This window comes from Loxodonta africana, chromosome 23 (assembly GCF_030014295.1).
Source record: "Loxodonta africana isolate mLoxAfr1 chromosome 23, mLoxAfr1.hap2, whole genome shotgun sequence".
NCBI classification, from domain to species: Eukaryota; Metazoa; Chordata; class Mammalia; order Proboscidea; family Elephantidae; genus Loxodonta; species Loxodonta africana.
The window spans coordinates 23215432-23230199 of record NC_087364.1 but is presented as its reverse complement, the minus strand read 5'-3'; the positions used below and the strand labels follow the sequence as shown (position 1 = coordinate 23230199).

The window sequence follows — 14768 nt, the reverse complement described above, 5'->3', positions numbered from 1 at the left end:
ACATACATCTGACAGTAACTAACACCGAGGCACGAGATGAGAGTAATGCAGGGTTTGATGGTTAAGGATACGTGTTAACTTGTCTGGGCCATGATTCTCAGTAGTTTGGGAGTTAGTAATGATGTAATTTGGCAGTTACACAGTGAGGTAGCCATCTTCCATTTTTGTGACCTGACGAGGTCATCTTCCATTTTCGCATAATGCCCATTTAGCATAACAACCTGGGCTTTGGAACCTAACCAGGTCTGTAAGTAAAGAGGATGTGTAGTAAAAAATACTAGTAAAAAATTATGATATACCTGCAATACTCTGGACATTTTTTAATCGTTCAGGTGACATGGGAAAATATTTACAACATGCAGGGAACATATGTTAAAATACTAACATACACTAACCCTGACGGCATTTTAAAAATGTATGTGTAATTGCAGAAAAATAGTGACAGGAGCCATTGTGGTTCCCTCTGTTTGCTGGGATTAAATTTTGTATTTCTGTGTTTTTCATATATTTTCTTCAAAAAGTGGCTCTTATTCAGTAATCAGAAATAAACTGAGAAAAACAGAATGTGAATCACTGTGTCATTATTTTGCTGAAGGAGCAGATACTAATAATAATTATCAACTGGATGTTTTTATTGAGGAAGCTGTTGAAATGTCTGCAAGCATTAAAAAAATTTAATTTGCTGTTTTTGTAAAATCTCTGGAGAAGTTCAGGTAATTACTGATAGGTAACTACTGATAGGGCCTGAAAAAGTGTCAAGTAAAGCTACCCAGGCATCAAACTCCTAGGCAAGAATACAAACCATCCATATAGAACATCTTCCATGGAAGATAGTTGAGAAAGGAAGATTCTTTGCCTTGAAAGAAGTAGATGAAAACCAGCTCTGTCACATATCTGGTTGACATATCAGTTCTGAGTTCATGACAAGTCATGCCATGACCTGAGGGCCATCTCAGGCATGCTAAACTGAGTGTACTTACACTTAAAAAAAAAAAAAAATGTTGCCATGGAGTTGATTTCTACTCATAGTGACTGTATGGGGCAGAATAAAACCATCTCATAGGGTTTCCAAGGCTGTAATCTTTACAGAAGCAGGCTTCCACATCTTTCGTCCTGTGGAGCAGCTGGTGGGTTTGAACCTCCAACCTTTTGGTTGGCAGCCGAGTGCTTAACCACTGCATCATCAAGGCTTCTTTTACTTATGCCTTAATTTAATAAATTTAAAACTTGTATTAATTTAAATTAATTAAAAGTATTAATTTAAAACTCGTACTTGCAATGTTTGCTGAGTTACCAATTTTTAAATGAAGCCTCTTGTATTTTCTAGGTGATAAAACAGGAACAAGACCAGAGTAAGTTTACAATCTAACTTTAAAATGCTTTAAATAGTTTTACTTATTAAGTTGTAGACATTGTGTTTTCTCACCTGATTTACATTAGTTACTAAAGCATTTGTCAATAAATTATCAAGTACACTTCTCATAAACCTCTTGTGTATATGTTAGCTATGTTAATAAGTGAAGAAGCCGGAGGCTGAGAGTGATATCAAGGAAGTCAGTAACAGCAGATCTGTGACTGAAACCTAACTCACAATTGTATCGCAGCATGCCAAATATAACGGCTTGTTCTTGCTGAATATTTGTGATTTCCTTAAGCTATCCCTAGGTCATGTTGTCCTGTTCTAGTGGGTACTGAAGAACAAATAGTAACTTTAACCTCTTGTTATGAAAACCTTTGTAGACATACTTTAATGAATGCTTTAATATTTTGAATTAAATATCAATCATTGAATCTTTAAGCCAGAGGAAACTTGGGTAGTTCAGCATCTCACCCAGTTTTATCCCTAGGTCATGTTGTCCTGTTCTAGTGGGTACTGAAGAACAAATAGTAACTTTAACCTCTTGTTATGAAAACCTTTGTAGACATACTTTAATGAATGCTTTAATATTTTGAATTAAATATCAATCATTGAATCTTTAAGCCAGAGGAAACTTGGGTAGTTCAGCATCTCACCCAGTCTGATTTTTTTCTTAGCCATTTAGTCAGATTTTTTAAGTGTGTTTATTGTATGTGCCAGCCTTCTTAGATAAGAAGTCTGTATGTCAGTGAATTGTTAAAATATCTTTATTTCATACATCAGGAAATTCATTGTTCTTTATAAAGAACTTTGAAATCATACCAGCATGCTGTAAATAGGAACATTTGCTCTATTTTATCATTTCTTAACACATATGCTAGTTAACTGTCAGTTCTGTTAATTTCAGTAATTTTAATACATTTGTGATGTTTTTCTTAGGGATAGTAAAGCACTGAAGGAGGAAAACCTACCTTCTCTCATCTGCCAGGATGTTGAAAACCTCCAGTAAGTGTCAAATACAATTAGATAAGTAATCCTTGGAGAATTCTGGAGTACATTTTATGGGGAACATCTCCTTTTCCTCCTAAACAGTCTAGCTTGGGTTAAATTTTAATGCTTCGAACACGGAAGAGAAAGCAGAACAATAGGAATTAAAATATAGCAACTGCCTTTCTTTAAAAAAGCATGAGAACTATTGATTTGTTTCTTAAACACTTAGACTTTGACCAACTTATTTTAAATGTACTTTTAAAAAAAGGTTTTTTTTTTTTTTTTAACTCAGCTCTTTTTTTTTTCTTTTTTTAGGAAGTTTGTGAAGGAACAAAAACAGGTCCAAGAAGAAATTAGTAGAATGTCTTCAAAAGCAATGCTTAAAGTGCAAGAGGATATTAAAGCTCTAAAGCAGCTTCTGTCATTGGCTGCCAGTGGGCTACAGAGGAATACTCTCAATATTGACAAATTGAAAATAGAAACTGCTCAGGTATATTAACTTACAGACATTTACCATGAGGTTGTTACTATTATTTTTTTAATGGAAATATTTTTTGGGGGGTCTTTTTTTTTTTTTTTGTAATAAAAAGTTACAGATGTACTATAAGAAATCAAGTAGCTCACATACTTTTAAATTGTTATAATAACAATAATGGACAGTTTCTATTGAGTGTTTACCATGTATGTGATAGTGTCCTAAGCAATTTATATATATAACCCAGTTTAATTTTCACAAAATTAAACTGGGTTGTATGTATAAATTGAGGTAGGTACTATTATTATCTTCATTTAATAAGTGAGAAGACAAGCAGAGTGCTTTGTTACTAAGTGGAAGAGTCTGGACTCAGGTCCTGGCAATCCAGACCTAGAGCTTATGCTCTTAATCACTTTGTTTCATAAGAGTGCCTCCTGGCTAAATTACCATATTAGACAAAAGGAAAAATAGCTTGTCAGAAGAAACTTTGCTTTTTTTAAATCCGTTAGTTATATAAAAATTGTAACTTGTTGATGACTTTATTATTTCATAGTTAATAAAAATTGTAATGAGGCTGGTATCTTCTCTCACTCATGTCTACTTGTTTTTCTTCCCTATATAAAATAATATTTTTATTTTATATTGTAGAATATATATAAATAAAATGTTTATATACATATAAAATTATATTGTAGATTTCATATATTTGTATAAAATACAATATAACATAAGGGAAATTCTACTGGGGAAGAATGATAGGTAATTTACTTGTGTTTTATATATCACAATTATAGAATATACTTGATCTGATCATGGCAGTCTAGAAACATTTCCCTAAACTTGACCCTGGTGTTAAAGAACTTCACGAATACGCCTTTTTAATGTTGGCTCATCAGAATGCTATGCTTTTCATATTATGTGCTTCATAACATTTTAAGTAAAAATTTTAAAGGCAATTTCATGTCTTTAAAGGAGCCCTGGTGGCACAGTGGTTAAGCACTCAGCTCCTAACCGAAAGGTCAGCAGCTCAAACCCACCAGCCGCTCCGTGGGAGAAAGATGTGACAGTCTGCTTCCATAAAGACCACAGGTTTGGAAACCCTTTGGGGCAGTTCTACTCTGTCCTGTAGGGTTGCTATAGTGTTCCTGTGAGTTGGAATCAACTCGATGGCAGCGGGTTTGGTATATGTCTTTAAGTCAACTATTGTAGGGTGGATATGAGTCAGAATTGGTTTGGTTTGGTTTGTTATTAGCGAATACTTTATGATCTATTTATAAAAATACTGTGTTACTAAACTAGCTATTTGTAAGGGGGTAAAGCAGACTAAACTACGAAGTGTTTTAAAGGGAATTCAAAGACATTGCTGTTTACACTCGGATTTCCTAGTCTCTTATAAATTCTTTGATTAAATATGAATCAAATAGCCTCCCATATTTCTTCCCCACTTATTCTTCCTTACATATCATCAGATACTGATGTTCTCTGAGGAAGAAAATTTTAAACACTTACGCTGTGGAGGATGTTAAGAATTTGTGTAAACATATGAAATTATTTGTAAATTACATGAAATTATGAATTATAGGGGCCTGGTGGTACAGTGGTTGCAAGCTACAGCTGCTAACCAAAAGGTGAGCAGTTTGAATCCACCAGCCACTCCTTGGAAACCCTCTGGGGCAGTTCTACTCTGTCCCGTTGAGTCGCTGTGTGTTGGAGTCGACTTGATGGCAGAGAGTTTGTTTTGATTTGGATATAAACTATATGAAATTATATAAATTATCTGAAAAAAGATCATTTGCAAAGGTTGAGAAGGCAAACTTGAATTGAAAATAAGTAAATGCTATGTGTGATAGGATCTATTTTAACTCTAAAACTAGATGGTTCCGTTCAAAAATATTTGTAAAATACCTGTTACATGTAAGTCTTGCCACTAGTCTTTCAAGGATGAGAACACAACTCTTATGGTAGTAAAAGTCTAGAGAAATAATAAAATATTTGGTAGAGTACAAAGGTGGCAAAGGAAGAAGGGGGCAGGGGTCAAAGAAAATTTCCTTGAGGAGAAATCATCTGTGCTTTTAAGAAAATTTTATTGGAGATACCACATAAGCTTTGATAAAATATTACATGCTTTTGTTTCTAATATATAGGAACTGTTTTTCTACCCAGAATCTGGTGAATTAAAATTGAAAAAAAAAAAAAAAAGTATTCTTAATACCTTAATGATTCAATCTTAGTATCAATTGATATAACCCAAAAACCTTCTCTTCAAAGAAAGCCTTTCTGAGAAGAAATAAAACTCGGCAATTCTGGAGTGAGGAGCAGTATTGCAGTTAGGAAGCCAGAACCTCATGGCAAATAAAGCAATGTCTTTTATAGACCTTGTTTCTTTGGTAGATAACTTGGGAGTGTAGATAAGTTGGGTGGTTAAAGTTTTCTTTGTTGGGAGGTTGGTGGAAGGATGATGCCAGATGGGGTATTGAAGTCATATTGCTGAGTTTTGCAGCATCCATTCGTTCAGTGAACGTTTTTTACGAGTCTGTTATGTGCCAGGCACTTTAACAAGCATTCGAGATCAAAAGACTTATAGTATATACGAACGTATTGTATATCAGTCAGGTTCAGTTATTGTGTTCCAGGTAGAAGGTATGGTGGGGAGCACAAAGGGCTCAAATGGGCGCTATTATCATCTGTCCTAACTAGGATACCTTTGTGTTGTGTCTTGAAACATTTGCAGGTGTTCCCACGCTGGTAGGAAGGAAGGCTAATGTGAGGGGGCATTCCAAGCAAAAGGGGCTAGGTGAGCAAAGGTGTGGAGGCATGAAGTAGGCCTATTTGAGGACCTGCGAGTAGTTTGGTACTATAGGAGCACTGGGTGTGTGTCTGGGACTGGCAAGTGTGAGTGTTTGGAGAGGGAGGCAGGGGGCAGAGTCCGTAGAGTCTAGAGCTTTTGTGCAAGAGTGGGGTGAGATGGAAGCCTGAGATGAAGACTGAAAAAGAGGTCGAAAGAACAGTTATCCCTAGTTTTTTTTTTTTTTTTTGAGAGGCTTGGCAGTAAAAGGTTGCTAGATGGGAATATAAACTTAAGGTCCTTTTTTTTTTTTTAATAGGAGAAGCTTAAATAGTGGTTGGAAAACAGTGAAATGATAAGAATGGTATGTAAAAGAATGGTATGTAAAAGCAGAAATGGTGTTGAGGAACAGTACCCAAAAAAACCAAGCCTGCTGCCGTCAAGTCGATTCTGACTCATAGCAACCCTATAGGGCAGAGTAGAACTGCCCCATAGAGTTTCCAAGGAGTGCCTGGCGGATTCGAACTGCTGACCAAAAAGTTAGCAAAAGGTTAGCAGCCGTAGCACTTCACCACTACGCCACCAGGGTTTCCTGAGGACAGCAGAAGGCAATATAAGAATGGTTAAGTGTGTAAGCTTTAAAGGAATTAAACTGCCTAGACTCACTTCATAGTTCTTCCAGCTACATGGCATTGGTGAGTTACTTAATGTCTCTAACTCAAATTCTTCATCAGTAAAAAGGGTAGTTCTATAGTAGTACCTACAGTAGTACCTGCATTGTCATTGTTAGTTGTTGATCCTGACTCATGGCAACCCCATGTGTGTCAGGAGATCTGTGTTCCATAGGGTTTTCAAGGCTGTGACCTTTCAGAAGCCGATTGCCAGGCCTGTCTTCCAAGGCACTTCTGGGTGGGTTCGAACCACCACCCTTTCAGCTACTAGTCGAGCGCTTAACCGTTGCACCACCCAGGGAATCAGCGCCTACATTATAAGGTTATTATCAAGAATTAACCAAGAAAATATAAGTGAAGGCTTTATCATGGTGCCTGGTACATAGTAAGCATCCAGATGTTAACTGCTACCATCATCAGCCTCAACATTATTGTCACTATTCATTCCTTTTTTTAAAATAATGTTTTCTGCTTCTGTATGTTAAAGATTTAAAAAATAGTAGCATAATCTTTCATTCTGAATGAGTTAGCTTCATGGATCCTGCAGAAACCTAGTTTCTTAAGTAGATGAACAGCTCATTATAATTTTATCATAAAGGATAGTTGTCTTAGTTATCTAGTGCTGCTGTCACAGAAATACCACAGTTAAGTGGCTTTAATGAACAGAAATCTATTTGCTCACAGCTTAGGAGGCTGAAAGTCCGAATTCAGGGCACTGGCTCTCTCTGTTGACTCTGGGGGAAGGTCCTTGTCTCTTTTTAGCTTCTATTCTTGGGTTCTTTGGTGAACATGTTTCTTTCCCTCTATTTGTGCTTGCTTGCTTAATCTGCTCTTTAAGATCTCAGAAGATATTGAGACACACCCTATACTGACCTGGCCTTGTTAACATGTCAGAGAAAACGTGTTCCCAAATGGGATTCTAACCACAAGGTTAGAATTTATAGCACATTTTGGGGGGATGCAATTCAATCCATAACAATGCAAGAATGTAATTTGTCTTCTCTGGAAAGCAGCTTGTTATAAAGCAGCTATCATGTACTACAAGGTGTTCTCATAGCATGAACTTCCACAAATGGCGTTATTTGAGAAATTTCTGTCCTGGTATAGTTGTTATTTTAGCCTAACTACTAATGGGATTTTTTTTTTTTTTTTTTTAAACCTCTGGTATATTAGGAGTTAAAAAATGCTGAAATAGCTTTAAGGACCCAGAAAACACCACCTGGACTTCAACATGAAAATACAGCCCCTGCTGAGTGAGTTACTAGATTTTTTTAAACAAATGTTTCTCACTTTAAGAAAGCAGAACAGTAATAATATACAAGCCAAGAATTTTTAGTTGTTTACTGTGTGTCAGGCCTGGGTTAATAAGCACTTTACATAGCTTTTTAAGTTTAATTCTTATAACAACCCTAAGAGGGTAGTTTGTTATCCCCATTTTACTGAAGGGTAATAAAGGCTAAGAGATCTAATCTTTTAACTACTATCATGCAGCTACACTTCATTTAAATGCTATTCACCGAGAATAGTCTATTCCACTTTATTAAATTTTGCAAGTAGAGGAAGCTTATATTTTTACTCACTAACACATTTAAATTAAAAATAATTCTTTTATAGTTCCATCCTTAAGAAGGACATACTAAGCAGAGTTCTTATTTATTTACATGGGTAATACATACTCAGGAAGAAAAACTAGAAAATAAGTAAAATCAAACAAGAAAAATCCACATGTAATCTCATCACCAAGTTTGTATGTCTAGTTTTCATACCTGTGATATATCTTATCCCTTTTTTAATGTCCTTCCATGTTGATAGAGATAATAGTTAATATTTATCAAATGCTTCCTGTATGCCAAGCAGTGTGCTTAGCACTTTATATATTTTATCTCATATTTTTCACAAAACCTCTGTAGTTATTATTCCAGTCTTAGAGATGAGCAGCCTGAAGCTTAAAGAGGTGAAGTGAGCTACTGGTAGAGGTCTTTTTTTTTTTTCTTTAACTTTTTATTATGACACGAATTTCCAACTTAGACATTTCAAGACTAGAACAGAGGATTCTCCTAAACCTTTTATCCCGGTTACCTGCCTGTTAAGATTTTTACCACGCTTGTTTGTGCCTCTCTCCATGTTTATGTGTGTGTACACATTTTTTTCCCTGAGTAGTTTGAGCTGTTTGCAGATGTGACGCTCCTTTACACTTAAGTACTTTAGTGTGTTTTTCTTTAACATAAGGGTATTCTCTTTCTTTAACATAAGGGTATTTGCAGTTATTGAAATCCAAAATCAGGAAGTTAACATGACAGTGATACTCCTATATCTAATGTACAGACCTTATGTTCTGTTAGCATCGGGTGTGGTACATGAGAGGAGCTTCTTTTTGCTTTTTTTCTTTAATAAAGAAAACATCAAACTAAGACAATAATGTAATTCCATGTGTACGGTTTTAAGGTTCATGTTTAGCTTTATGTACCCTTTGTTGCAGTCTTCTAAGATTTGTGTCCTATCCTTACACGTTGTAACAGCCTATTGGTAGCCGTCAACGTTGTGACATAGTGTAATACTGGCTTCCTATTTGGACTTTCTCACATGGTGTAGCCCTCTGTCTTGTTCTTCACGTTGCAGTCAGGGCTAATTTTGAAAAAGCTTCCATAGTTCTCTGTTTCTTACAGAATCATGTCCATACTCCTTTGCATACGACTCAGTGTCCTTTTTTTTTTTTTCAAATCTTTCTTGCATTCTCTGTAAATTTATGTAAATAAAATAGTAATAGTAGCAGTAATTACATGCTCTGTCTTTTGTACACTATAGTGTTTCAGATTATAAGTTTTATTAATATAACCGATTGCCGTCAAGTCAATTCTGTCTGATAGCAACCCTATAGGACAGAGTAGAACTTCCCCATGGAGTTTCCAAGGAGCACCTGGCAGATTCAAACTGCCAGCCCTTTGGTTAGCAGCCATAGCACTTAACCACTACACTACGAACTGTAAATACCTGGTTGTACAAATCTGTTTGATAATTACACTTCTTTTTTTTTTTTTTGAACTTATTTTAGACTTGCAAAAATATTAGTACTGAGAATTTTCTTGTGTCCCTTATTCTGCTTCCCCTGATGTTAACATGTAACATGACCACAGTATAAGTATCAAGAGCAGAAATTAACATCAATACAATATTATTAACTAAACTACAGACTGTATTCAAATTTTACTGATTTTTTCTACTACTGTCCTTTTTTCTATTCCAGAATCCTGTTCAGGATTGCGTTTAGTTATTTCTTTTTAGTCTCCTCCCTGTAATAGCTATTCAGTTTTTCCTTGTTTTTCATGACCTTAATACTTTTTGAAGAGTATTAAATTGTTTTTTAGAATCTCCTTTAATCTGGGTTTTTAACTCGTGATCTGAGTAAGGGTATGCATTTGTTTTTGATACTTCAATACCTTACGACTTAGGAGTCTTTATTTCAATAATGGTATCTGTGCCACTTAAAGATACGTTATGTCATCAAACTAATCAAAGGGCCTACTCAAATGGGGCAGTTATTGATTTATTTGGCATTTAGAGTATAAAGAAAATGTTTTAAAAAATCTGATCTGATTTTTAAAATGTTCATATAGCTATTTCAGAATCTTGGTTCAGCAGTTTGAGGTACAGCTTCAGCAGTACAGACAGCAGATTGAAGAACTAGAAAACCATCTTGCTACTCAAGCAAATAATTCACATATAACCCCTCAAGGTAACATGCTTCTGTGGTAATTTTTTGATACACTTTTTTTGGTAGAAGAAACATTAAACTATAGTTGTGTAGAAGATATTCCAGTTAACTTAGTTGTCTTAAGCTGCTGTAAGAAAATTTTCATAACAAATGTTGGCTAGACCTCTGTTCCCAGTGAATATAAAATGCTTTATTATGGACTGACTCTGTTAACCAGGGCTGCTTGTCCACCTCCCCTTCCCCCTGGATTCCTAATGTAGACTCCTTCTCTCAGTCTAGCCATCTGCTGTCTTCTCTGTCATCCATATAGTTTTTTCTCTTACAAATTCACAGTACCAAAAATTGAACTCATAAATAATAATAAAAAAAAAAATTTATTGTGTCATACATATATTTGTGTGATAATATAATTTTCTTTTATAGATTTATCAATGGCTATGCAGAAAATTTATCAAACATTTGTAGCTTTAGCTGCACAACTTCAGTCTATTCATGAAAATGTGAAGGTAAGTTTTCATTGCCCATTCATCTAGCTGGATACCTTTTTGTCTCCCCAAATGAAGTATTTATTACAGCAATGGCTAAAATTACATCCTAGTGAAAAAATAAAAAAGATACAGTCCATAATCAGACACAGACACAACCATTGGTAACGTGTATGCTTTTTAAGAAAGATTCAAGTGTTATTTTATATATACAGTGTGCTATTTTAACCTTTTTCAACAGTATATTGTGAATAACTTCCCACTTTAGTGCATGTTTCTTCAGTATCGTTTTTAGTAGTATTTAGGGTTTCATTGTATGTACGTGTCCTGGTTTGTTTAACCCACCCTCTGTCATTGAACATTGACGTTGTTTCCATCCCTTTACCATTATAAACAGCATTGCAGAAAATAAACATTCTTAGCAGTAAAATCATTTTTCCCTGCGTTCATCTTATGTGTATTTTAAATGTTTATCAGCCACTGCATAAAAAACTTACTTCCAACATTCTCCCTTCTAAATACATGGAACTGTTTGTGTTCACTAAATTATATAAATAAAATAATTTGTCACTGAATATCTTGACCCACGTAATAATGTGCTAGACCGATCAGTTGCCATCAAGTCAATTCCGACCTACAGCGACCCTATAGAACAGAATAGAACTGCCCCGTAGGGTTTCCGAGGAGCAGCTGGTAGATTCAAACTGCTGACCTTTTGGTTAGCAGCTGTAGTTCTTAACCGCTACGCCACCAGAGCTCCAATAATGTGCTTTTTTTTTTTTTTTTTAATTTATGTAAGTGAAGGGTTACGTGTGAATGTACTTTTTCCAGCTAACCCAGCACATGCACCGTATTTTTATGCAGATAGCACTGGCCCTTCTACACTTGTTTGCTGACCATGCCCTCCCTTTGCGAAGCATTTTCCTCAGTGCCACTATGCCAGGTTTCTTTTTTACACGTTACCGTTTACAGAAATACCTTGGGGGAGGGCATGTTAGCAAACAAATATAGAGGGCGTGTGTTATTTGCATACAAATATGGTAATTAATTTTTTAGAGTTATATGCGGTCAAAATAACTAAATTTTAAAGCACCCACATCTGAGTCTAAGTAAATTATTAAGTGTAGGGTAGAATTTAATCTTGATTATCAGTAGTTTCATTTTAATTTTAGTCTGATGGATGGCCACGGAATTTTTAAAAAGTTAAATTACACTTAAATTATACCGTTTTTGAAATGATAGCGTACTTCAAACCATTAGCTTTAATACATTTCAAACTCTTTATCAGATCTTTGAATAATTTCAAGGGAGGAATTTTTATCAGATTTTCTTATAGTTTTTATTAATCAAAGTATAATAAGAGCTAATAAAGATGATTCTACAATGTCACTTTGAGGTCTGTTGTACAAATGTTCCTCCTCCCCCCCTTAATTTTTACTGAAGTTCCTGAGTGGTGCAAATGGTTAACATGTGTGGCTGCTAACCAAAAGTTACATGGTGTGGGTTCACCCAGAGGCACCGCAGAAGAAAGGCCTGGCAGTATACTTCAGAAAAATCAGCCATTGAAAACCCTGTGGAGCACAGGTCTAATCTGACACACACGGGGTCACAGTGAGTTGGAATACTCCGACTCCATGGCAACTGGTTTTAGTTTTTTAATTTTTATCATGGAAGTTTTCAAGTACACGCAGAAGTAGACCACTATTACAATGAGTGCCCAGGCACTCACCACCCAGTGTCGGCTATTATGAAGATCCTGCTGATCTTGTTTTATCAATTCTCCACACAGAGATGCTTCTCCCTGTGGACTGTGTTAGAGCACATCGCAGACATGGCATTTCTAGTCATGCATGCTTTTTCAGGGGCGCTTTCTCTGCTATAGGCCCACTCTGGTGGAAACTGTACCCTTTTCTGTAACGTGACCATATAAACAGTGAGACAGAGATTCTCCCAAAAGAGCCCCAGATCATGTTGGGTAAACATCACATGAAATTTTGATCTCTGTTTTTAGATGTTCCCAAGAACCAAAGGATTCTCCACAATCAGCTGAACATTTATGTTCCGTTGCATTTAGTGAGCAAACTATAAATACTAGACTTGTTCATTTCTTGTAGAAATCTCACAAAAGATGTTTTTTATTCCTTTTGTTTGTTTGTTTGTAGATAGTCCGTTGAAACAAACTTAGCTACTTTTCCCAGGCAGGCATTAACAAACTTGGAAGTTTTAATGATAAGTTATCTACATCACGGTTGATGTCAGTTTTTTAAAATAGTTGTCTTAACATTTTTCAAGTCTCTAAGGCAGGTCTTTATTTCCCAGTGTCTGGAGTAGGACTAAAACTTATAGGGCACTGATGCTCTCTTACACCCTCTGCTGAGGTAGCATCTTATTTTGGCATCACCCAGGCCTTTTTAAAAAAATGTGTTTAACAGCTACCTATTTAGTGCTGGTTTTTTTTTTTTTTTTTTAAATTAAGCTTTTTGAGTTTAAAGGTTATCAAAGATTAGATATTTGGAGAAAAACTTTAGTAGAAAACCTGGTATAAAATGCTGTTTTAAATATTATTCTGCTTGTCTGAAAGCTAAGTTAGCTAACTCATTTTAAACAGGGCCCGATGAAGCTGGAGTATCGTAGGCAGTATCTTGTAAAGATGTGCGACAAAAATAGGGAAGAAAATATTCAAAGGAGTGACAGCTCTCAAATGCTACTTCCCGCGCCAGCATGCATTGCTAGCATGCTTATTTGCAGTTTAGGTGGAATGTATAATATTGGCAGTGTCTCTTCTATGATCTGTCTGTCTTTGGTAAATATTTTATAGTTGTATTTATTCACATACTACCAAAGTCAACACAGAACTTGATAAGCCTTTTTTCTGCATTCGTTTAGGTGCTCAAAGAACAGTACCTTGGCTACAGAAAAATGTTCTTGGGTGATGCTGTAGATGTGTTTGAAGCCAGGCGAACAGAAGCCAAGAAGTGGCAGAACACACCCAGAGTTACTACAGGACCCACCCCATTCAGCAACATGCCAAACGCAGCAGCCGTTGCCATGGCTGCCACACTTACACAGCAGCAACAGCCTGCTACAGGTCTGAACACATTCAAGTTATAGATTCTTACTGTTAAATGCAGAGCATTTGTGTGCGTTCTTATAAGTCTTCCTTTTGTGTTAGCACTGAAGAAATTTCTATGAATAGCTGTTCTAACGCAATCTAAAAATTGTGATGAACACAATTATAAACATATACCTGATAGAAAATGCAGGGTAGAATTAGCAATAACTAACTATACATCAATTAGATATTGAATATTGTTAATTTAATTAATGATATTTGCTGTATTGCTATAAATGCCCTTTAGGACATGGTGTTTCACTACTGAATTACATTTAGAAATTTAGAAATAACATTAGATTCTAAAATTGTGATTGTATCATTTATTGTTTTAAAGTCAGAGATAATCCAGCCATATATTTTATTTTTCTTATATGATACGGAGAGATGGTATATTCTTGTTCTCGTATGCAGTGATTATAAAGTACCCACATTCAGGATGAAGGACATTTTTATTTATTGACGGTTCATTGAAGTTCAATAGGTGTGTTTGTACGCGTGTTGATTGAAAGCAGAGTACAGGTCCTCTAATCCAAATTTTGAAAATGATACATTCTACAATTATTTGTAACCTTCAAAATGAACAGAACAGTAACAAGAGCAGGAAGAAGTTAATTTTGACATGCTCAAGATTGCCTATTAAGAAATATGAACCAAGAGCTTGAGCAGATGGAATTGATTGGTGAGGTATTAGAAAGCAGATAACTTTAGTACTTGGTTTAATTCCACTTCTAAGCAGAGAAACAATTTTGCAGTCTCATTCTGTAGTATTTTATCTTTGTGGTCTAATTCTGTTCTGAAGTTAGCCCTTGTCTGCTTATTCCTGCAACCCCTTTTGTCTGGTTTGAAGTTTGACATAGAAAAATACCATCTTAACAGATACTGATTTTTTCTTTGTTCATTTATGAATTTTGAGTGATGCCTGTTAGTTATTATACAGCATGTATCTTTCTGACATGTTGGCTAAGAGTCCCATATAATATAGTAGTAAATTATAGCACAAAGAAATGAAAATCTGTATCTAGGTAAATTACATTTAGGCTGCTTCTCCTAGGAAAGCATTCTCTGATTTTCACTATTCGCAGTTTGAAAAATTGTTCTTCTCATTTGGAGATGACAAGACATAGCATAAGTGAAGGGTTGGTGGTAGATTTAGCATGCCAGGTCCTCCGTAGTCCCTC

At 35.5% G+C, this 14768-nt stretch overlaps 1 protein-coding gene across 3 annotated transcripts in view; it reads left to right on the top strand.

Annotated features, from left to right (window-relative positions):
* The window catches only part of NUP58 (nucleoporin 58), a 43602-nt gene that overhangs the window by 18945 nt on the left and 9889 nt on the right, over positions 1-14768 (top strand). For all 3 annotated transcript variants that reach the window (XM_064275336.1, XM_064275335.1, XM_064275337.1), the window contains 7 exons: positions 1328-1352; positions 2297-2362; positions 2663-2837; positions 7452-7531; positions 9893-10011; positions 10414-10496; positions 13362-13563. In XM_064275336.1, the coding sequence (XP_064131406.1) occupies positions 1328-1352; positions 2297-2362; positions 2663-2837; positions 7452-7531; positions 9893-10011; positions 10414-10496; positions 13362-13563 (750 nt within the window). The remainder of the gene's footprint in view (positions 1-1327; positions 1353-2296; positions 2363-2662; positions 2838-7451; positions 7532-9892; positions 10012-10413; positions 10497-13361; positions 13564-14768) is intronic.